Source organism: Miscanthus floridulus, chromosome 18 (genome assembly GCF_019320115.1).
Source record: "Miscanthus floridulus cultivar M001 chromosome 18, ASM1932011v1, whole genome shotgun sequence".
Taxonomy (NCBI): domain Eukaryota; kingdom Viridiplantae; phylum Streptophyta; class Magnoliopsida; order Poales; family Poaceae; genus Miscanthus; species Miscanthus floridulus.
The window spans coordinates 13,874,079-13,891,529 of NC_089597.1; the positions used below are offsets into that span (position 1 = coordinate 13,874,079).

The 17,451-nt window shown below is 49.4% G+C and overlaps 1 protein-coding gene across 1 annotated transcript; it reads left to right on the forward strand.

The window, feature by feature from the left end:
* The first annotated feature begins 1,248 nt into the window (after positions 1 to 1,248).
* On the forward strand, positions 1,249 to 2,965 carry LOC136521924 (protein EXORDIUM-like 3). The gene has a single exon (XM_066515698.1). It carries the CDS (start codon positions 1,467 to 1,469, stop codon positions 2,499 to 2,501), a length of 1,035 nt encoding a protein of 344 aa, XP_066371795.1. The 5' UTR covers positions 1,249 to 1,466; the 3' UTR covers positions 2,502 to 2,965.
* The last annotated feature ends 14,486 nt before the right edge of the window (positions 2,966 to 17,451 follow it).

The window sequence follows — 17,451 nt, forward strand, 5'->3', positions numbered from 1 at the left end:
CTTTTTCTTGGCCTCTGGTCCGCTCTTGATCCTCGCCCTCATTCTCGTACCGGACCCCTCCCTTCTTTCATCTTTTGGGGACACAGCTGCCCGCACGCCTCCCTCGTCGAGCGAACCCTCTCTCCTCTCCTTTATTTCCCCCTCCGCTCGCTTGCACAGGGAGCGCGCCATGGCCGACTTCATCCCCACAGGGTGAACCGGCAGTGTATCTCATCCATGCTGTCTCCACTTCCGATGCGCTGCGCCCCATCTCCGTTCGCCACTATAAGATGCCATTTGTCCTTGCTCTTCTTCTTTATCTCGCTCTCTCTAATTCGAAGCAGAGCTACGAGATCCAGTCGTCATTGTGAAACTAGGTTCGTCTGATAGAGATGATGGTGTAATCTGAGAAGAAGAGATCTGGTTTTTGAAGAAGTTCAAGTCTACCGTTGGATAATTTGGTTTTAGGGTTCACGATGTTTGACTTCTCAGTCTCCTGTTTCTGGATCTGTTGGTCATACGCCATGTTTTGGATAATCATTATCTTGTTGTTTCTCCATTGCCCTCGTCTATCCCGACTTCTGGAGTAAGCCTTGGTTGTACTAGGTTGCTTTTAACCATGCAACTTTAAATCCCGGTGTAATTTAGTGTTCGATGCCTTGTAATCTTTCGTGTAATTCTAGATTTACGAAATGTGTTGTAGTTTCACCTAAGGGGGTGGATCCTAATTCACTCTTTTGTAAACCCTCGCGTTAGGAGACGTACTTGTGTTGTAGTTTTTCTCTTTTCACCTATAATATAATCCTAGCCAATGTTGTGCTTTGAATATAAGTGTGTTAGTTGCTTGAGCCCAACTCCATCAAATACTTCTTTCCACTAACATGTCATTGATTTGCTGGCCTAGAATAGGCACCATGTAATGACAACCAACCTCTACGTTAATTTACAACATTGTATTAAAAAATCTATGTTACCTTTCCTTTTCATATTTTCCTATTTAGTGTATCAAATATACCGACCTTTTGTAGCAACGCGATGAGAAAACATATTAGATATATGAGTCATATTTTCTAATATTTTTTTATACAAGCCCATCACCCACACCGAAGCGCGGACAGCAGTGGCCAGTGTGCATAAAGAACTTTGACACGAGCACACTTTGAAAAATTAGCAAAAACAACCCACATTCTTTTATAAAAAAACCCCACATTCCAATATTCCACTTGAAACAAGGCAGCACAAAGAACCAAAAAGTTGGGAGGTCCAACAAGTCCAAAGGAGACGCGCAAGCCAAGAACAAACAGTGAGCCCTCTTTGGCTCTGCTTCCTCTCCAGTCTCACCTCCACTCCACATTCTCGCACTCTCGCTCAGCTCCGTTCCCCTCCATTTCTCTTCTTCTTCTCCCTATAAAGCGTCGTCCCCAGCCAAGAAGCCAGCCTAAACCTCCAGTACCCCCAGCAGGCCAGCCCTACCAAGCCTCGCCGCAATGCCGCAGCACCTGTGCGTGCTCCTCGTCCTGGCGGCTCTCACCGCAGCCCCGCTCGCCGCGGCGTGGCGCCCGTGGCCGCCGCGCGACAACGGGACGACGACGGCGGGCCTGGGCGCGTCGAAGAAGTTCGAGGGGTCGTCAGAGTTCGTGAAGCTGGAGTACCACATGGGTCCCGTCCTGGCGTCCGCCATCACGGTGCACCCGATCTGGTACGGCGCCTGGCCCGCCGCGCAGAAGCGCACGATCCGCGCGTTCCTCCGCTCCCTCGCGCCTCCGCCCGACTCCGAGGCCCGCATCCCTCGCCCCTCGGTCTCCGCCTGGTGGCGCACGGTGCGGCTGTACACGGACCAGACCTCAGCCAACGTGTCGGCGGTGGTGTCGCTGGGCGCGGAGAAGTGCGACGCGCGCATGTCCCGGGGCGCGCGGCTGTCCCGGATGGACATCCAGGCGGTGGTCCGCGACGCCGTGACGGCGCGCACCCGCCCGCTCCCCGTCGACTCCAGCGGCGGCGTGTACCTGGTGCTCACCTCCCCGGAGGTCTCCGTGGAGGACTTCTGCGGGCAGGTGTGCGGCTTCCACTACTTCACGTTCCCGTCGGTGGTCGGGTACACGCTCCCCTACGCGTGGGTGGGGAACTCGGCGCGGCGGTGCCCCGAGGTGTGCGCGTACCCGTTCGCCATCCCGGCGTACGTGGCGCCCGGGCGGAAGGCGGAGGCTCCGCCCAACGGCGACGTCGGCGTGGACGGGATGGTCAGCGTCATCGCGCACGAGCTCGCGGAGCTCGCGTCTAACCCGCTCGCCAACGCCTGGTACGCCGGGAGTGACCCCTCGTTCCCGACCGAGATCGCCGACCTCTGCGAGGGGATCTATGGTACCGGCGGCGGTGGCGCGTATACCGGGCAGCTCCTCACGGACTCGCGCTCCGGCGCGGCGTACAACGTTAACGGCGCCGGCGGGCGGAGGTTCCTCGTGCAGTGGGTTTGGAACCCCGTGCTCAGCTACTGCTCCGGCCCCAACGCCCTCGACCAGTAGCGGATTCTAGCTGTCGCTGTTTCTGTTTCGGTTTCATTTCATCCGATGGAATGAAATTACCATCATCCATTGTCTTTGTGCAAGGATGGTGATCTGCTCTGGCCTCTAGTGCATTGGATCTCCTTTCTCTGGAAATCCATGGAATGCTTCTGTACAGAGTTGTTATTATTATTAATGCCACGTTTGGTGGAAGGAAGGCGGTAATGGTGAGTAGCAGGAGGATGGTAATGGCCTGGCATGTCTGATGAGGTGAATATTGAAACTTTTATTTATTAGTGGTTCGTTTAGAATTTGGGCTACCGTACTTTTGTTTTTATTTGATAAATAGTTTTTATTTGGTAAATAGTGTTCAATCGTGACTAATTAATCTTAATATTTGTCTTGTAATTTTAAATAATTAGTTTTTTTCGTCTATATTTAATGTTCTAGGTAAGTATAGTAAGATTTGATGTGATGGTACTGCAGTCCTATTTGAAAATTTGGTGTGGGAACTAAACACAGCCTTACCATCTGGCCGTGGTTCGTTTGAATTTCAAATTGAAAATTTTCTCTAGCCTGTAGGACTGGGGTTAAAACTGTCAGGGTTACTTTCGACTCCCATTTCCTTACGGTGGGACGGCTATTATCATAGCTAGTACTGCCTTGGCTTTACTAGTGCAGCATCATGGCTTCTGTACAGAGTGGTTGGCTTTGCTGTTGGCTCCATGCTCTGAAATGATGGTGCATCGCAGGACAGTGCAAACAATGCTCCACAGTACTCACACTCTACCACATTGCAAAAAGACAAGGCTGTGCTGTGACTGTGAGCTACTCCTACTCCTACTACCCCCACCATCCGCTCCAGTACTAAACTCTGACACGTACTGCTAGGTGTTGGGCTCATAGCCGCCGCTAATCACGGAATCAGTTTACCTGTGCAGTGCAGTGCAGTTGACTGTTATTGGCCTCCGACCGAAACAGTACTAAGGAAGACTGTTGTGCGCTGCGCTGCGCTGGCGTCTGGCCTCCAACCAGATCCATTCGTAGACGCCACCCGTGCTTGCCCGCCCGCGCAGAACACCAGTACTCGTAGGAGCACTAGTGTACGCACTCCCATAGTGATAGCTCTGTACTCCTATCCTACAGGCGTGGCGTAGTACGGCGGCGCTCGTCAGTCATCATGGTCGCGGCGAGCACTCGATGCACTTGCCTTGTGAGGCGTACCCGCCCGGGCTCCCGGTCGAGCCGTCATCGGCAGTCGCCTGCTCTCCATCCAGGCGCCAGCCCCGCCGTTCACCAGCGGGATCGAGAGCAGCCTGTGACCCTGCGCAAATGCGATCGCGACCGGCTGCTGCAGCGCTTCCTGCCTCAGCAAGTCAGCATTCCCTCATCCCGGCCGGTCGTGTGCAGTGCGGTGCGGTATATGGAGGCAGTGCATTATTGCAGGCCCAGAGCCTGGGCGTGCTGCTGGTCCAGTGCCATGCCACAGACATGGCAAGAGGGGGGGGTCATTCCATTCGGCACAAAAGCATGTGTGAACGGCATCGATCGGCCGACAGATCGGTTCGAGTTCACGACCGAACGCCACCAATCTTTGGAGTTTGGAGCACTCCTCGCTCATGTCTGAACTCCATTCGCCGCTGTTCCCACTTTCCTCCACACTCTTCAGTTGTCTCTCTGAACTCGGCAGCATCAGCAATCATGGAAGGGGGTCAAGGTGAACCAGCCAGCACCACCACCACTGCAGCTAGCTGCATACTAGTTCATAGCTAGCGCCTTTGTTGTAAATGACATGCTTGCACCGTTCCTTCCACAAATTCCAAGCAGGCGTGCAGATAAGCTATGGTAGAGACACCTGAACGTGAACCTTACCTGAACCTGAACGTGCTACCTGGTCCAGGGCCTGAGATGGCAATGGTCAATCAACACAAAGTTTCAGTGAGGGCCATCGACATAGCGGCCACTACAACGATCTTGGTTGCTTCATTGTTATGTCTAACCTATAGCTCCTACCCGACTGGTTGGTTTCTTTGGAGCACTCCTCTCTGAAGTCCGTTTATCACCGTAGCAGTTTCCTCCACTCGTCTCTGATGTCTGAATTCAGCAATCATGGAGGAGATGGCGAGCCAATAGAGCTGTACCACTACAGCATCCGCCACAATCACAGTTCACTGCGAGAATTATTCGTGGAGGTTGATGGAAAGAAAAGTGCAGACCATCGTAGATTGGTACTGACCAAGCTGCAGAGCTCATCACTTTTGAAGTCTCAACTCTACGGTTACTGATCGGGCTGTCCTGGGGACAATCTGCTCTGTTCCTGTACCTGCACGACGAGATGAAGTTCAGGATAAGTCTTTGGTGGGTCTTAACTTGAAAAACTAGTGAAAAGTGTGTCCACTAAGCCAGGCGAACTGGGGGGAAAAGGTAGACAAGCAGGGGAACACAATGCCTGAATTTGTTCGAATTTCATATCCGTGAGCAGTCTTCAATTTCAGGCGCCTGACAATTTGGGTGCTCACACCGCCAAGTGCCGAGCTTCGTATCGCCCTACCCCTTAAGCACAAAAGCAGTTTTTAAGTGTTTGTTAGAAGGGATAGGCACATTTTTTGTTCAAAATTGCATGTATGTACTATGACAATGTAAAACCATTTGGGCCATGCATAAATCACCATCCAATTGCTTTATAAATCCTTCGATGTCTAGTCGTAGGATAATACTGTGAGCACATTTATAATACATTTCAATACACCACCTACGACTACGATCACATGTGTCACCGAGGCATAGACATATATCTATATATAATGCTTCAACTTCTTCTCTTAGCAGGCAAGAAGTCCCAGAGAGTGGAAGCCAATGAGAAATAAATCAAAGATGGTGATGCATACACGTAGGAATAGGAAACATTAGGAAAGCAGCTGGAACTCCAAGATAGAGACGATCTGCTATAGCGTTCGTAATCTCTACCAACTACCACAGCTCTAGATGAAACATGGATGAGCAATCCTCTTTCTCGGTCGTCATTTCAGCATCTGTATGTCTCTAATTAATATTACTACCATAGGACGCGTGCTTCACTGTACGAGCAGGTTGTATATGCGTTTGTGCAATTTACATGGGACGCCCATTTTAGCATTATGTGTTGAGTAGAGCCACTTTGTTTTAGGCCCCGTTTGACACGGCTCGCACGGGCTCCGGCTTATCTGACGAAAACACTTGTAGCAACACTGCAGTAAAAAGGCGGCTTTCTCTCGCTTACTTTTCTGGCTCACTGTAGCACGCGCACTGTAGCAAAGCGGGAAAAGACAGAAAAACCGGCTTCTCCGTCTTCGATGAACAGTGCCAATGTCAGCGAGAGGGGAGGAGAGAGAAAACCTGTTTTTGCTACAGCGTTGCTACAGTGTTTTCAGATAAGCCGGAGCCAGCGCGCGCCGTGCCAAACGGGGCCTTACTCTTGAAGTTAAAATTGGTCAACCCTATTTTCAGTGACTCCTTTATGTGATGAAAGTATGGAATTAATGTTATTGGATGGTACATGTTGATCCCTTTCATTGAATCTTTTCAAGACTATGCCTAATGTTTTCCACAGTTGACGTTTATGTACTATGATTATGTATAACTATTTTTTTGAGCATAATTTGGCAGGCGCTCTGCCTTTTCATTCAGTAGTAAGCAAGGTTTCTATTTACATAGAAGTTTCAGAAGTGTGAAGGACCAAAAAGAGGAGGAAAACTAAAGAGGGGAAAACACAACAGCATGTAAAACTATTGAGGCCATGCATAAATCACCATTCAATTGCTTCCATGCCTAGCCGTACGATAATAGTACTGTGAGCACAGTAAAAGTAAATGTGAATACGCCACCTATGACTACGGCCACATGTGTCACCGAGGCATAGACCTGTCTATATATAATGCTTCAACTTCTCTTAGCAGGCAAGAAGTCCCAGAGAGTGGAAGCCAATGAGAAATAAATCAAAGATGGCGATGCATATATGTAGGAATAGGAAACATTAGAAAGCAACTGAAATTCCAAGGTAGAGACGATCTGCAACGTGGTTCTTAGAGCTTCTTTGGCAGGGCTCCTGGGGGCTTCAGCTTCGACTCCTGCAGGAGCTGTGTTAAACGTCTGTTTTGGAAAGGGCTCCGTATGGAGAGTCGGGCAAAAGCCAGAGCCATTTTTTGCATGCGCATGAGAAGCCTCAAAAACGAGCTTCGCGCGGTTCTTTACTGTGGGTTCACGTCGTCTAGTGCGAAGAAACTGTTTTACTAAATGTTTTTCAGAACGGCCCCAGCTTCTCTAGAGGAGCTGCTCCTCTAGAAAAGCCAGAGCCGGAGCTATTTTCAGAGCAGCCAGAGCCCTGCCAAACAGGCTCTTAATCCCTACATGAATTCTTGTTGAGACATGGATGAGTAATCCTCTTTCGGTCGCCATTTCAGCATCTGTATGTATCTCTATTATTATACTAGCACAGGACGCATCCTTCGTCCCGCATTTCAGAAGTGTCAGACATATTTCTTGTTCCATGACCGTCAAAAAAAAATATTTCTTGTTCGAAGTTGCGTATATGTACTATGACTATGTAAAACCATTTGGGCCATGCATAAATCACCATTTAATTGCGTATATATACTCCTCTCTCTAGTCTGAACTCCATTCTCCGCTGTTCCCCCTTTCCTCCACACTCTTCACTTGTCTCTCTGAACTCGGCAGCATCAGCAATCATGGAGGTCAAGGTGAACTAGTCACCACCACTGCCATTGGAAAGGGAAAAAAAAGCGCGAAGTGTTCGTGGTGGGCTCTGTTGCACGCAGCTGCAGATGACATGTTGGCCATTGGTATGCCCCCCAGCACGTCGCGTGTCATCATCTTTCTTCGCTTTTACTCTTTCCTCTACCACCAAGAGCTCTATCAACAGTTTTCATCTTTCCAGTTCCAATTCTACCGCTACCGTCTGGGGGATAATCTGCTCTACCCCTATTTCTGTACCTGCACGAGCAGATGAAGTTCAAGATAAGTCTTTGATGGGTCTTAACAGGAAAACCAGCGTGGCGTGACCGCTTATAGCCAAGTACTAAAAAGGAGCGTACCCGGTACGAGCTCCCGCTCTGTGCGGGGTCTAGGGAAGAGTGTCAGTGGCAAGCCTTACCCTCGCATGTGCAATGCGAGGAGACCGCAACTCGAACCCGGGACCTTCCGATCACAGACGGTAAGACTCTACCGCTTGCACTAGGCCCGCCCTATATAAAAAAAGGGGGACAGGTACAGACACCCTTTCCAGCTATCCATGACCCCAGGAGTCAGGACAAGCAGCCGCACAGCGCCTCGACTTGAGATCCTTTTGCCTGGTCTTGGATTTCAGGCAAGAATTTGGGTGTATTGGGTGCAATGTCTCGCTTGATCAGTGATAACTGCAGCTAGTTGCATATAGTTCCTACTGTAATAGGCACAAGCTCGTGCCAGTTGGTTCAAAAAAATAGTTCCTACACTAGCACCTTGTTCTCAAAGACACCCCTGCACCACCGTTACTTCCACAAATTCCAAGCAGCCGTGCAGCTAAGCTATGGTAGGGACACCTGAACTTGAACCTTTTCTGAACCTGAACGTGCTGGTCCAGGGCCACAGAGATGGCAATGGTCAACCAGCACAAACTTTCAGTGAGGGCCATCCACACAGCGGCTGTTAGAGTTCACAGCTGAACACCAGCATGACGACCTTTGTTGCTACGTTGTTTTCGATTATTAAGTTTAGTCGCATTTTGGTTTGGACTTGTTTTTAATACAATCGGCTGCTCTCTACCCTGTTTGTTAAAAAAACAATCTTTGGAGCACTCCTCAATCAAGTCCATTTACCGCTGTTGCAGTTTCCCCAACTGGCTTGTCCCTGCTGGAGTCTTAATTCAGCCATCGTGGTCCATGGAGGAGATGGCGAGCCAATAGAGCTGAACCATCCGCCACAATCACCGTTCACCCCGAGAATTATTTGTGGAGGTTGATGGAAAGAAAAGTGCAAAACACTCGTGGATGGCTACCGACTAAACTGCAGAACTTCAATTTTGAAGTTTCAAGTTTCAACTCTACGATCGACCTGTCCTAGGGACGACAATCTTCTTTGTTTCTCTGTACCTGCAAGAGGAGGTCAAGTTCATCATGGGTCTTTGGTGGATCTTAACTTGAAAAACCAGTGAAAGGTGTGTCCGCTAAAACAGGCGAAACGGGCAAAGCCATACAGGAGGAACACAATAACTGAATTTGACATCCATCACCAGTCTCTAATGTCAGGCATCAATAGTTTGGGCATTCACACCACCAAGTGCCGATCGCCCAACCCCTTAAACACACAAGCAGTTTCTTTTTTCTAGAAGGGACAGGCATATTTCTTGTTTGAAATTGCGTGTATGTACTATGACTATGTAAAACCATTTGGGCCATGCATAAATCACCATTCAATTGCTTTGAATTCTTCAATGTCTAGTCGTACAATAATACTGTGAGCACAATAATGATACATGTCAATACAACCCACCTATGACTACGATCACATGTGTCATCGAGGCATAGACATATCTATATATATAATGCTCAACTTCTTCTCTTAACAGGAAACAAGCCCCATAGAGTGGAAGCCAATGAGAAATTAATTAATAAAGACGGCGATGCATATACGTAGGAATAGGAAACATTAGGAAAGCAACTGAAACTCCTAGGAAGAGAGAATATGCCATAGAGTTCTTAATCTCTACAGCATACCTGGGTGAGACATGATGGATGAGCAATCCTCTTTCTGTCGCTATTTCGGCATCTGTATGTATCTCTAATATTACATGTAGGACACTGCTCCGCCACGCAAGCAGCTTAAATAAGCCTTAGTGCGAATTACATGGGAGGTCCATTTTAGCATATACATGTGTTGAGTAGAGCCAGCTTAATTTGTTTTACTCTTGGAAGTTGAAATTTACCAAACTGAAAGAGAAGACAACTGGTCTTATATCTGGGGAAGGAATGATTTCTCTTCTAGGAGGGCTTACAAACAGCTTGCTGATTCCAGGCAGGTTCATCCCACCTTCAGGTGGCTCTCGAAGTCTTCATGTCAGCATAACCATAAGGTGTTTTTCTGGCTTTTGATTCAGGACAGATTGAGTACCAGGAACATTCTCAGAAGGAAAAACATGTTTCTCCAGTCCTATAATTGTGTCTTGTGTAATGAATTGGTGGAGGAAACAGTGGAGCACCTCTTTCTGCATTGTGAGTTTGCCAAAGAATGTTGGAGCATTATTGGCCTCACTATCCCTCTTGGGCAAGAACCATTCCAGATCCTTGATTCATTCAGAAGGCAGCTTAATGTTCAATTTTTTATGGAGATCATCATCCTTTTGTGTTGGAGCATTTGGATGTCAAGAAACAATCTCATCTTCAGAAATGAGGAGGCAACCAAGGACAGATGTAAAGCCATCTTCAGAAACCTTTTTGGCCTAGTTATTCTAAGGGCAAAGAAAAAGTACTTTCCTGAAATTAGTTTATGGCTAGAGCAACTTGTGTAATAGTTTCCACCTTTTTTGTGTTCTTTCTTTGTTTCTTGAGCTTGTACTCCTGTTTTGAACCCCTTTTTTATTAATAAATTTCCAGTAGGGCGCAAGCCCCTCCTGTTCCCTCAAAAAAAAAAAAAAAAACGTTCTGGTCTAGGGCCACAGCCACAGTCCACAGAGATGGCGATGATCAATGAACACAAAGTTTTAGTGAGGGCCATGGACATAGCGGTTATTAGAGTTCACAGCCGGACACGGCCAGTACAACAATCTTTACTGCTTCGTTGTCCTCGGTTGTTAGGTTTGCTTCGTTGCTTTTCAGTTTGGGCTTTGCCTTTTAATATAATCGGCAGCTTTGCTACCCACAGATTCATTAAAAAAGGCGATCTTTGGAGCACTCCACTCTGAAGTCCGTTTATCGCCGTTGCAGTTTCGTCCACTCAGTCTCTGAAGTCTGAATTCAGAAATCAATGGAGGATATGATGAGCCAATAGAGCTGCACCACTGCAACATCCACCAGAGTCACCGCTCACTGCGGGAATTGTTCGTGGAGGTTGATGGAAAGAAAAGTGCACAACACTCGTGGATGGCTGCTAACCAAACTGCAGAACTTATCACTTCTGAAGTTTCAACTCTATGGTTACCGATCGACCTGTCCTAGGACGACAATCTGCTCTGTTTCTATACCTGCACGAGGAGATGAGTCAAGCATGAGTCTTTGGTGGATCTTAACTTGAAAAACCAGTGAAAGGTGTGTCCGCTAAAACAGGCGAAACGGGCAAAGCCAGATAAGAGGAACACAATAACTGAATTTGATATCCATCATCAGTCTTTAATTTCAGGCGTCCAGAATTTGGGGACTCACACCTCCAAGTGCCGATCGCTGAACGCTCCAACCCCTTAAAACACACAAGCAATTTTTCAGAAGGGAAAGGCATGTTGCTTGTTCGGAATTGCGTGTATGTACTATGACTATGTAAAACCATTTGGGCCATGCATAAATCACCATTCAATTGCTTTGAATCCTTTGATGTCTAGTCGTACGATAATACTGTGAGCATAGTACTACTAGTACATGTCAATACACTACCTATGACTACGACCACGTGTGTCACCGAGGCACAGACATATCTATATATAATGCTTCAACTTCTCTCAACAGGCAACAAGCCCCATAGAGTGGAAGCCAATGAGAAATGAATCAAAGATGGCGATGCATATACGTAGGAATAGGAAACATTAGGAAAGCAGCTGTAACTCCAAGATAGAGGCGGTCTGCTATGGTCTTCTCTTCTCGAGAAGAGAGGAGCCGCGGTGCCCCCGGGACCGCCGGATCCCTCAAGTGAATAGGATCTCACCTGAACTCTGTCGATCTCTTATTTATGTGTTGAGTAGGGCCACTTTGTTTTACTCTTGGAAGTTGAATTTGCCAACCCTATTCTCAGTGACTCCTTTATTGTGATGATCACTGGGTGGTACCTGTTGATCTCTTTCTCGAATCTTTTGAACACACAATATGCCTAATGTTTTCCACGGTTGACGTTTATTTCAGCTCAAAAAGCACCGTTGTGTAAGTAAGAATTAAAAATCCGTGATCATGACCAAGAAAAACCGAATACGGGGTACCAAAATCCATTAGTTAGGAGTCACCACACAGGCGACTCGGGCAGCGACTCACCGCGCCGCCACCGAGGGCCGCACGCCCACGTCCACCGCTCTGCCTCCGGCTGAGCCAGCCCCTGGAAGCCCTGCCGGAGGCGAGGATGGCAGCGGCAGGGCTGGGTTCTCTTCCTCCCTCCCTCTCTCCCGTGAAGGTCATGCAAGTGGGCCCGACGCCGTCGCGGGGGAGCCGGCCGGCGGCGCAATCGGCATCGGTGTGGGCGGATCCAACTCCCCCAAGGCCGGATCTGCCGTCTCCCTCAAGCGCGGGCGAGCTCCCGACCCACCCCTCGTTTCCCATGCGCGGCGAACGGCCGGCAGGTTCCTCCGGCCCGGTGCTCCCTCAAGACGGGCATGGTCCGCCGGCCTCCGGCTGGCGTGGGGCGCGTCCCCAGAGCCCGGATCCGCCGGTCACTGGCCGGCGCACCCCCTTCCGGCGCGACGCACCTTCCCATGAGCCTCATCTGCTGGCCTCCGGCAGGCGCGAGAAGGCGCATCCCTCAGCTCCTGAGCAGAGGGGCATCTGTATGGGCGTCTGCTCGGCTTCGTCGCCCCCCTTGGTCAGATCTAGTGGTGATGCTCTGTGCTGTTGGTGCCTTTTCTTCTTGTGCGTGTGGAGGGCACCGGGCGCGTGGTTTGGTCGCGGGCATGCTGGTGGCGGGGCTGCAGGACCATGGTGTCCCTACGCCGGATCCGGCGACCTCGGGTCTGGATTTGGTGGAACCGCTGCTGTCCTCTTTCCTGGGGCACAGATGATGCTCTAGCAGCAGTTTCTTCTACACGTGAGTGCGCGGTTCTCGCGGTTTGGCCGCGGGCGAGCCAGTGGCGGGGCTGCTTGTCCGCGAGCGCCCTCCCCCTATGCCTCTCGTCGGGGAGGGCAGAGCACCATCTCAGCAATACGACGGTGTGACAGCGTGGTGGTGGTGCTGGGGCGTCAACTCTGGAGTCCCGATGAGGCTACGTGAGCTCTTACGAAGGTTCTGGACGAAAGCTCAGCTAAGTTCTAAGACGGGCCAGCGGTGATGGATCTCATCCTTTGAAGGCGTCTCTGAAAAACCTTTTGCAGACTGTTGGCCATTGCGGGTGCTCCTAGACATAAGACTCGGGCGAAAGCCTTGCTAAGCTCCTGCTTGGCTGACGATGATTACGCTCGCGTTGTTCACCTCCCTGGAGCCATCGTTGAAGAGTTCTGTGCCTTGGTGTTGCAGTTTTTTTTTCTTATTGGTGTTTGTGGTTGTGCCACCATTCGCCCTTATGCTTGGGCATTTGTTGTTGTTTTTCTTATTAGTGGATATGCCACGAGCTCATTCTTACGTTGGGGCTGTTGTATGGTTTTAGCCTGATTTTCCAAAATTAATCGGACGAAAGGGTTTTGCCTCGTTTTCGAGGTTGTTGATTATATATCAATATATATTTAGGTGGGGATTATCTCGCCCCGGTGACATTCAAAAAAAAATTCCATTAGTTATTACAGTAGTAGATATCATAGAAACGGTAGGACATAGAAAAAGTAGTAAGGTGGCTCACAAATAGCATGGGTAGATATTTTTTTTAGTTATAATATTTATGTTTTTTTGCCTTTTTATAAAGAAAGTTTTACTTATCCCCACTTCATGTGCCCTGTTGCATCCATCATCATGAACTGCGTAGCTATAGGGGATTATCATGCCCTATTTCACTCGTCCCTTCCTTTTTTCCTCACTCGTATCTCGTGACTATACACAATTTCTATCGAGTCCAGATCAAGTTAGGCTTCGATTTTTCTTTTCGTGAACTACATTCTTTTATAAACACTAAACTTCCTTGTCACTTTGTCACTAAACTTCGACATAATTCTGCTCAAGTAATTCGTTTTCGAAATTCTCGATATTTCGTAAGTTCGTTGTTTTCGCGCCTGGCTTTACCACTTTTGCTTTCATTTTTGTATTCAAATCTAGAAGTAGAAAATGGTTGGGGGGTTTTCCGACCGTTTCCATCCGTTTTCTTCCGTAAAGGCTGGTGAACCAATGCAGCTACACCACCGCAGCATCTAAAGATGAGCATTCGGGCCGCCCGGCACCGCCTGGTAGAGCACGACACGGTAGAGCACGACGGGCTGCCGGACCGTACCGCCCCAGTCCACCGTGCCTGGCCGACGGCCCAGGCACGGCCTGTCGGGCCACTTTCCGGGCCAGTCCGGAAAGCATGGCCTTTTTAGCAGGCCAGGCCGGCACGAGGCCCGCGTCCAAGCCACCCAGCGTCGCCGCCACGTCGCGAAGGAGAGGGACGGAGCGAGGCCGTCGCGTCGCAAAGGAGGGAGGGAGCTTGAGGCCGCCGTGTGGTGGCGAGGAGGACGCGGCCGCCGTCGCCGCGCTTGAGGCCGGCGCTCGCCTGCCTGCGATGCGGCTGCGCGGGAGGCGTGGAGAACTGGAGGAGGAGGATGCGGTCGCCGGTCGGTGGCGCGGGGGCGAGGAGGTGGCCGGTGGTGCTGGGGTTGAGGAGGATGTGGCCACCGTCGGAGGCTCGGAGCTGGGTGGCCGCCGGAGCGCCGCATGTCTCACGGCGTCGTGGTTGCGACCTTGAGGAACGACGAGATTCGCGGACTCGGGACTCGCGGTCGAGTGCGGTGCGTGGGGTGGGGGGGATTGGCCGAGTGAGTTAGGGTTCCAGTGGAAAGGGAGAGGGATACTGGGATGGGTCTTTACTTTAGCAGGCCATTCCAGATACGGGCCGGCACCGGGCCTCCCCATAATTTTCGTGCCGGGCTGGGGTGACGGCCCAAGCACGGCCAGCATCTGCCACTATCGCCATTCACCGCTACTGTCTCTGGAGGTTGATGGCAAGAAAAGCGCCCAACATTCGTGGTCGCCTCTGCTGCACACCACTGCAGAGGACACGCCATGTCGTCATCTTGCTTCACTTTCACCCTTTCTTTTCCAACCGAGAACTCAACACTTTTGATCTCCAAGGTTTTCTAGCGACCGTCAAGTTTCTGCTAAACTGCTACTGGCCCGGTCCTCGGGACAATATGCTCCATTTCAGTACTGCATGAGGAGATAATTTAGCTGTCTAGGATAGGTCTTTGATAAATTTTTACTGGAAAACCAGTGTAGTGTGTCCGCTAAACCAGGCAAAACATGCAAAAGGTAGAGACACCTTTTTCAGCTATCACTGGGGCACAACGGACAACTTGATGTCCACAATTGGCCTTCAATTTCAGGAGCCAAGAATTCGAGTGCTCACCCTACCCGAGTGCGGAGCTTCATATCGCGAAAAAACCTTAAACTCATAAGCACTTTTCTTTTTTTTCAAGAATGGACAGGCACATTGTTCCTTTTGAAATTGAATGTATGCAATATACTACTATGATGACTCCGTATGAAAATTTGGGTGGTTGGGCCATGCATAAATCACCACTCAATTGCTTTCAATCCCTGTGATCTCTATATATAGCGCTTCAACTTCTTCCCTTAACGGGCAAATTACAGAAGTTCAAGATGCATTCATGGGAATAGGAAGCATGAGGAAGGCATATGTTCCCAGTTGGTCTACTGAAACGCTGACCAAGATGTGATGGTACCGTCTTCATTTTTTCTTTGGCGTACATGTCTGGATTCAGATTTCATGATTGAGAATTGAAGGTCACAATCCCTGATCCTAGGAAGCCAAGGCTTGAGGGAAACCATTAGACCATTGTTCGGCACCACGCCTTTTGCCCTTGTCTGACTTGCTGCATCACGCGCTCACCGTCCAGGCGTGCTGCACCTCTCGAATCCTGGTGATCAGCTCAGCATGGCAACGACCACGGAGTATAGTAATGTGTCAGCAAACCGGTTCCACCGCTGCCTGAAGAAGCTGTACCTGAAGAAGTCGAAGATGATGGCGCGTCCGTCAGTACTGAGCCGTCCACGCCAAAGGTTGCCAGAGCCCGCCGGCCCATTGTCTGCTACTCTGGCCCAATATGATCCAAGTGATGTAATACTTATAGGGTAAGTCGCTGAGAGAGAATTGTATGTATGAAAATTATCAAAGACTATATTCCTAATACAAAAACTGGGCCAGAGTGAAATTCAAAAAAAAAAAAAAAAACCAGGCCAGAGTGCCGTCCCCGTCCTTCCTGCTCTCGTCCTCGATCTGTTCTTCCCCGGCCTGTTCCCCCAAATTCCCCTCTCGGTTCTTACATAATGGTAGTCAATTTTGTTTGCCGCATTTCTTAAAGAGCTCACGCTGTAATTTGTGCACCATGTGATAGATCAACGGAAATCCATTGCGTGTCTATACAATTCTTACATGCTTTCATGGTACCACGAGTCATTCACGTGATCGCGTCCTGCGACCTCGCCTTCCGCTACCCTAATCTTCTCCACCTCTCCCCATGGTGCTTTCACAGGATGAATTGGCGTGAGCTTGAGCGCCTCCGCGCTGCCGAGGCCGCTCGCGCCAAGCGGATGCCGACGATCAGGCCAAAGAGCCGGAACACCACACGCAGGAGTGTGTGTGTCGCGATGCCACGGTCACCGCCGACGTCGTGGCATTCTCTGATCTCCCTGCTCAGGCCGTGGCAGTCACTGACATGAGGGCACAGTGAAAACGGCTGAACCAGAACCTGCTGCAGAGTGCTTCCCGATGGGCCGTAGGAATGCAGGATACAGTCCATGTCGATAGAAAATAAAAGTCAGAGCAAGACGTTCAATTCAAATCCACGACTGAACAGTGAACAACTGAACACTAGTACAAGTGTACATTTACTAAAAAAAAAAAAAACTAGTACAAGTGTACAACAATCTTTGCAGCAATCCTGTCTGAACACCGTTTGCTGCCATTGCCCCTCCACTCCTCTTTTTCGCAAACGTGCATGAGCACGTGTTTCATTAAGATGAACATAAGTTTATAGCGACCAAACCCCCAGACCTGGCTAACCATCCTCTGAACTGAACTCGACAACAATCATGGTGGTCAAGGCGAGCCAATAGGGCTGGGCCACCACATCATGATCCACTGTCACCATGCCTCTGGGAAGTGACATTGTCAGGTTATCCTATTTCTTCACCTTTTCCTTTCTTTTCCCAGCAAACCAATACAAGGACTCAAGCTCATCAGTTTGGATCTTAATTTCTACTGCTACTGATGGCATGATCGACCTTCTCGGTGAAAACTGCTATGCATGTTCTCGAAAAAAAACCTTCTCGGTGAAAATCTGCTCTATTTCTGTACCAGCTGCACAAGAAGACGAAGTTGATGAGGACAGGTCTTTGATTGAGAACTTCACTGGAGAACAGAGGCACACCCCTTTCTAGCTATCATTACTATCTCAAGATAAATTGCATGTACTATGAGTCTATAACTCCGTAAACAACCATCTGAGCCGCATTGCTTCAAATATGTGTCGATGAGGCATTCCGTGGAGGCCTAGATATATAGCACTCCAACTTCTCTCAATACGCAGCAAGCCCCATAGACTGGGAGACAATAAGAAACAGATCAATGATTGACACATGCAGTGCAATAATACTTGGGAATAGAAGCACGAGGAAACCAGCCACTCTGAGGGCTACTTTAGCAACTAATACATGGGAATAGGAAGCACGAGGAAACCAGCCACTATGAGGGCTACTTTGGCAACTCAGGGTCACTAAGCCAGGGAAGAAAATGGTGGGGGAGGGATGATGGGATCAAACAGCTCCAGCACAAACAAGGCTTCAGCCATATGTTCAATCCTCCTTGGCTTACCGCTCGCATCAGAAATTGAGCTTCAAGTTCTTTGGTCCCTATCGCATCCTGGAACGTGTTGGCTCCATTGCTTATCGG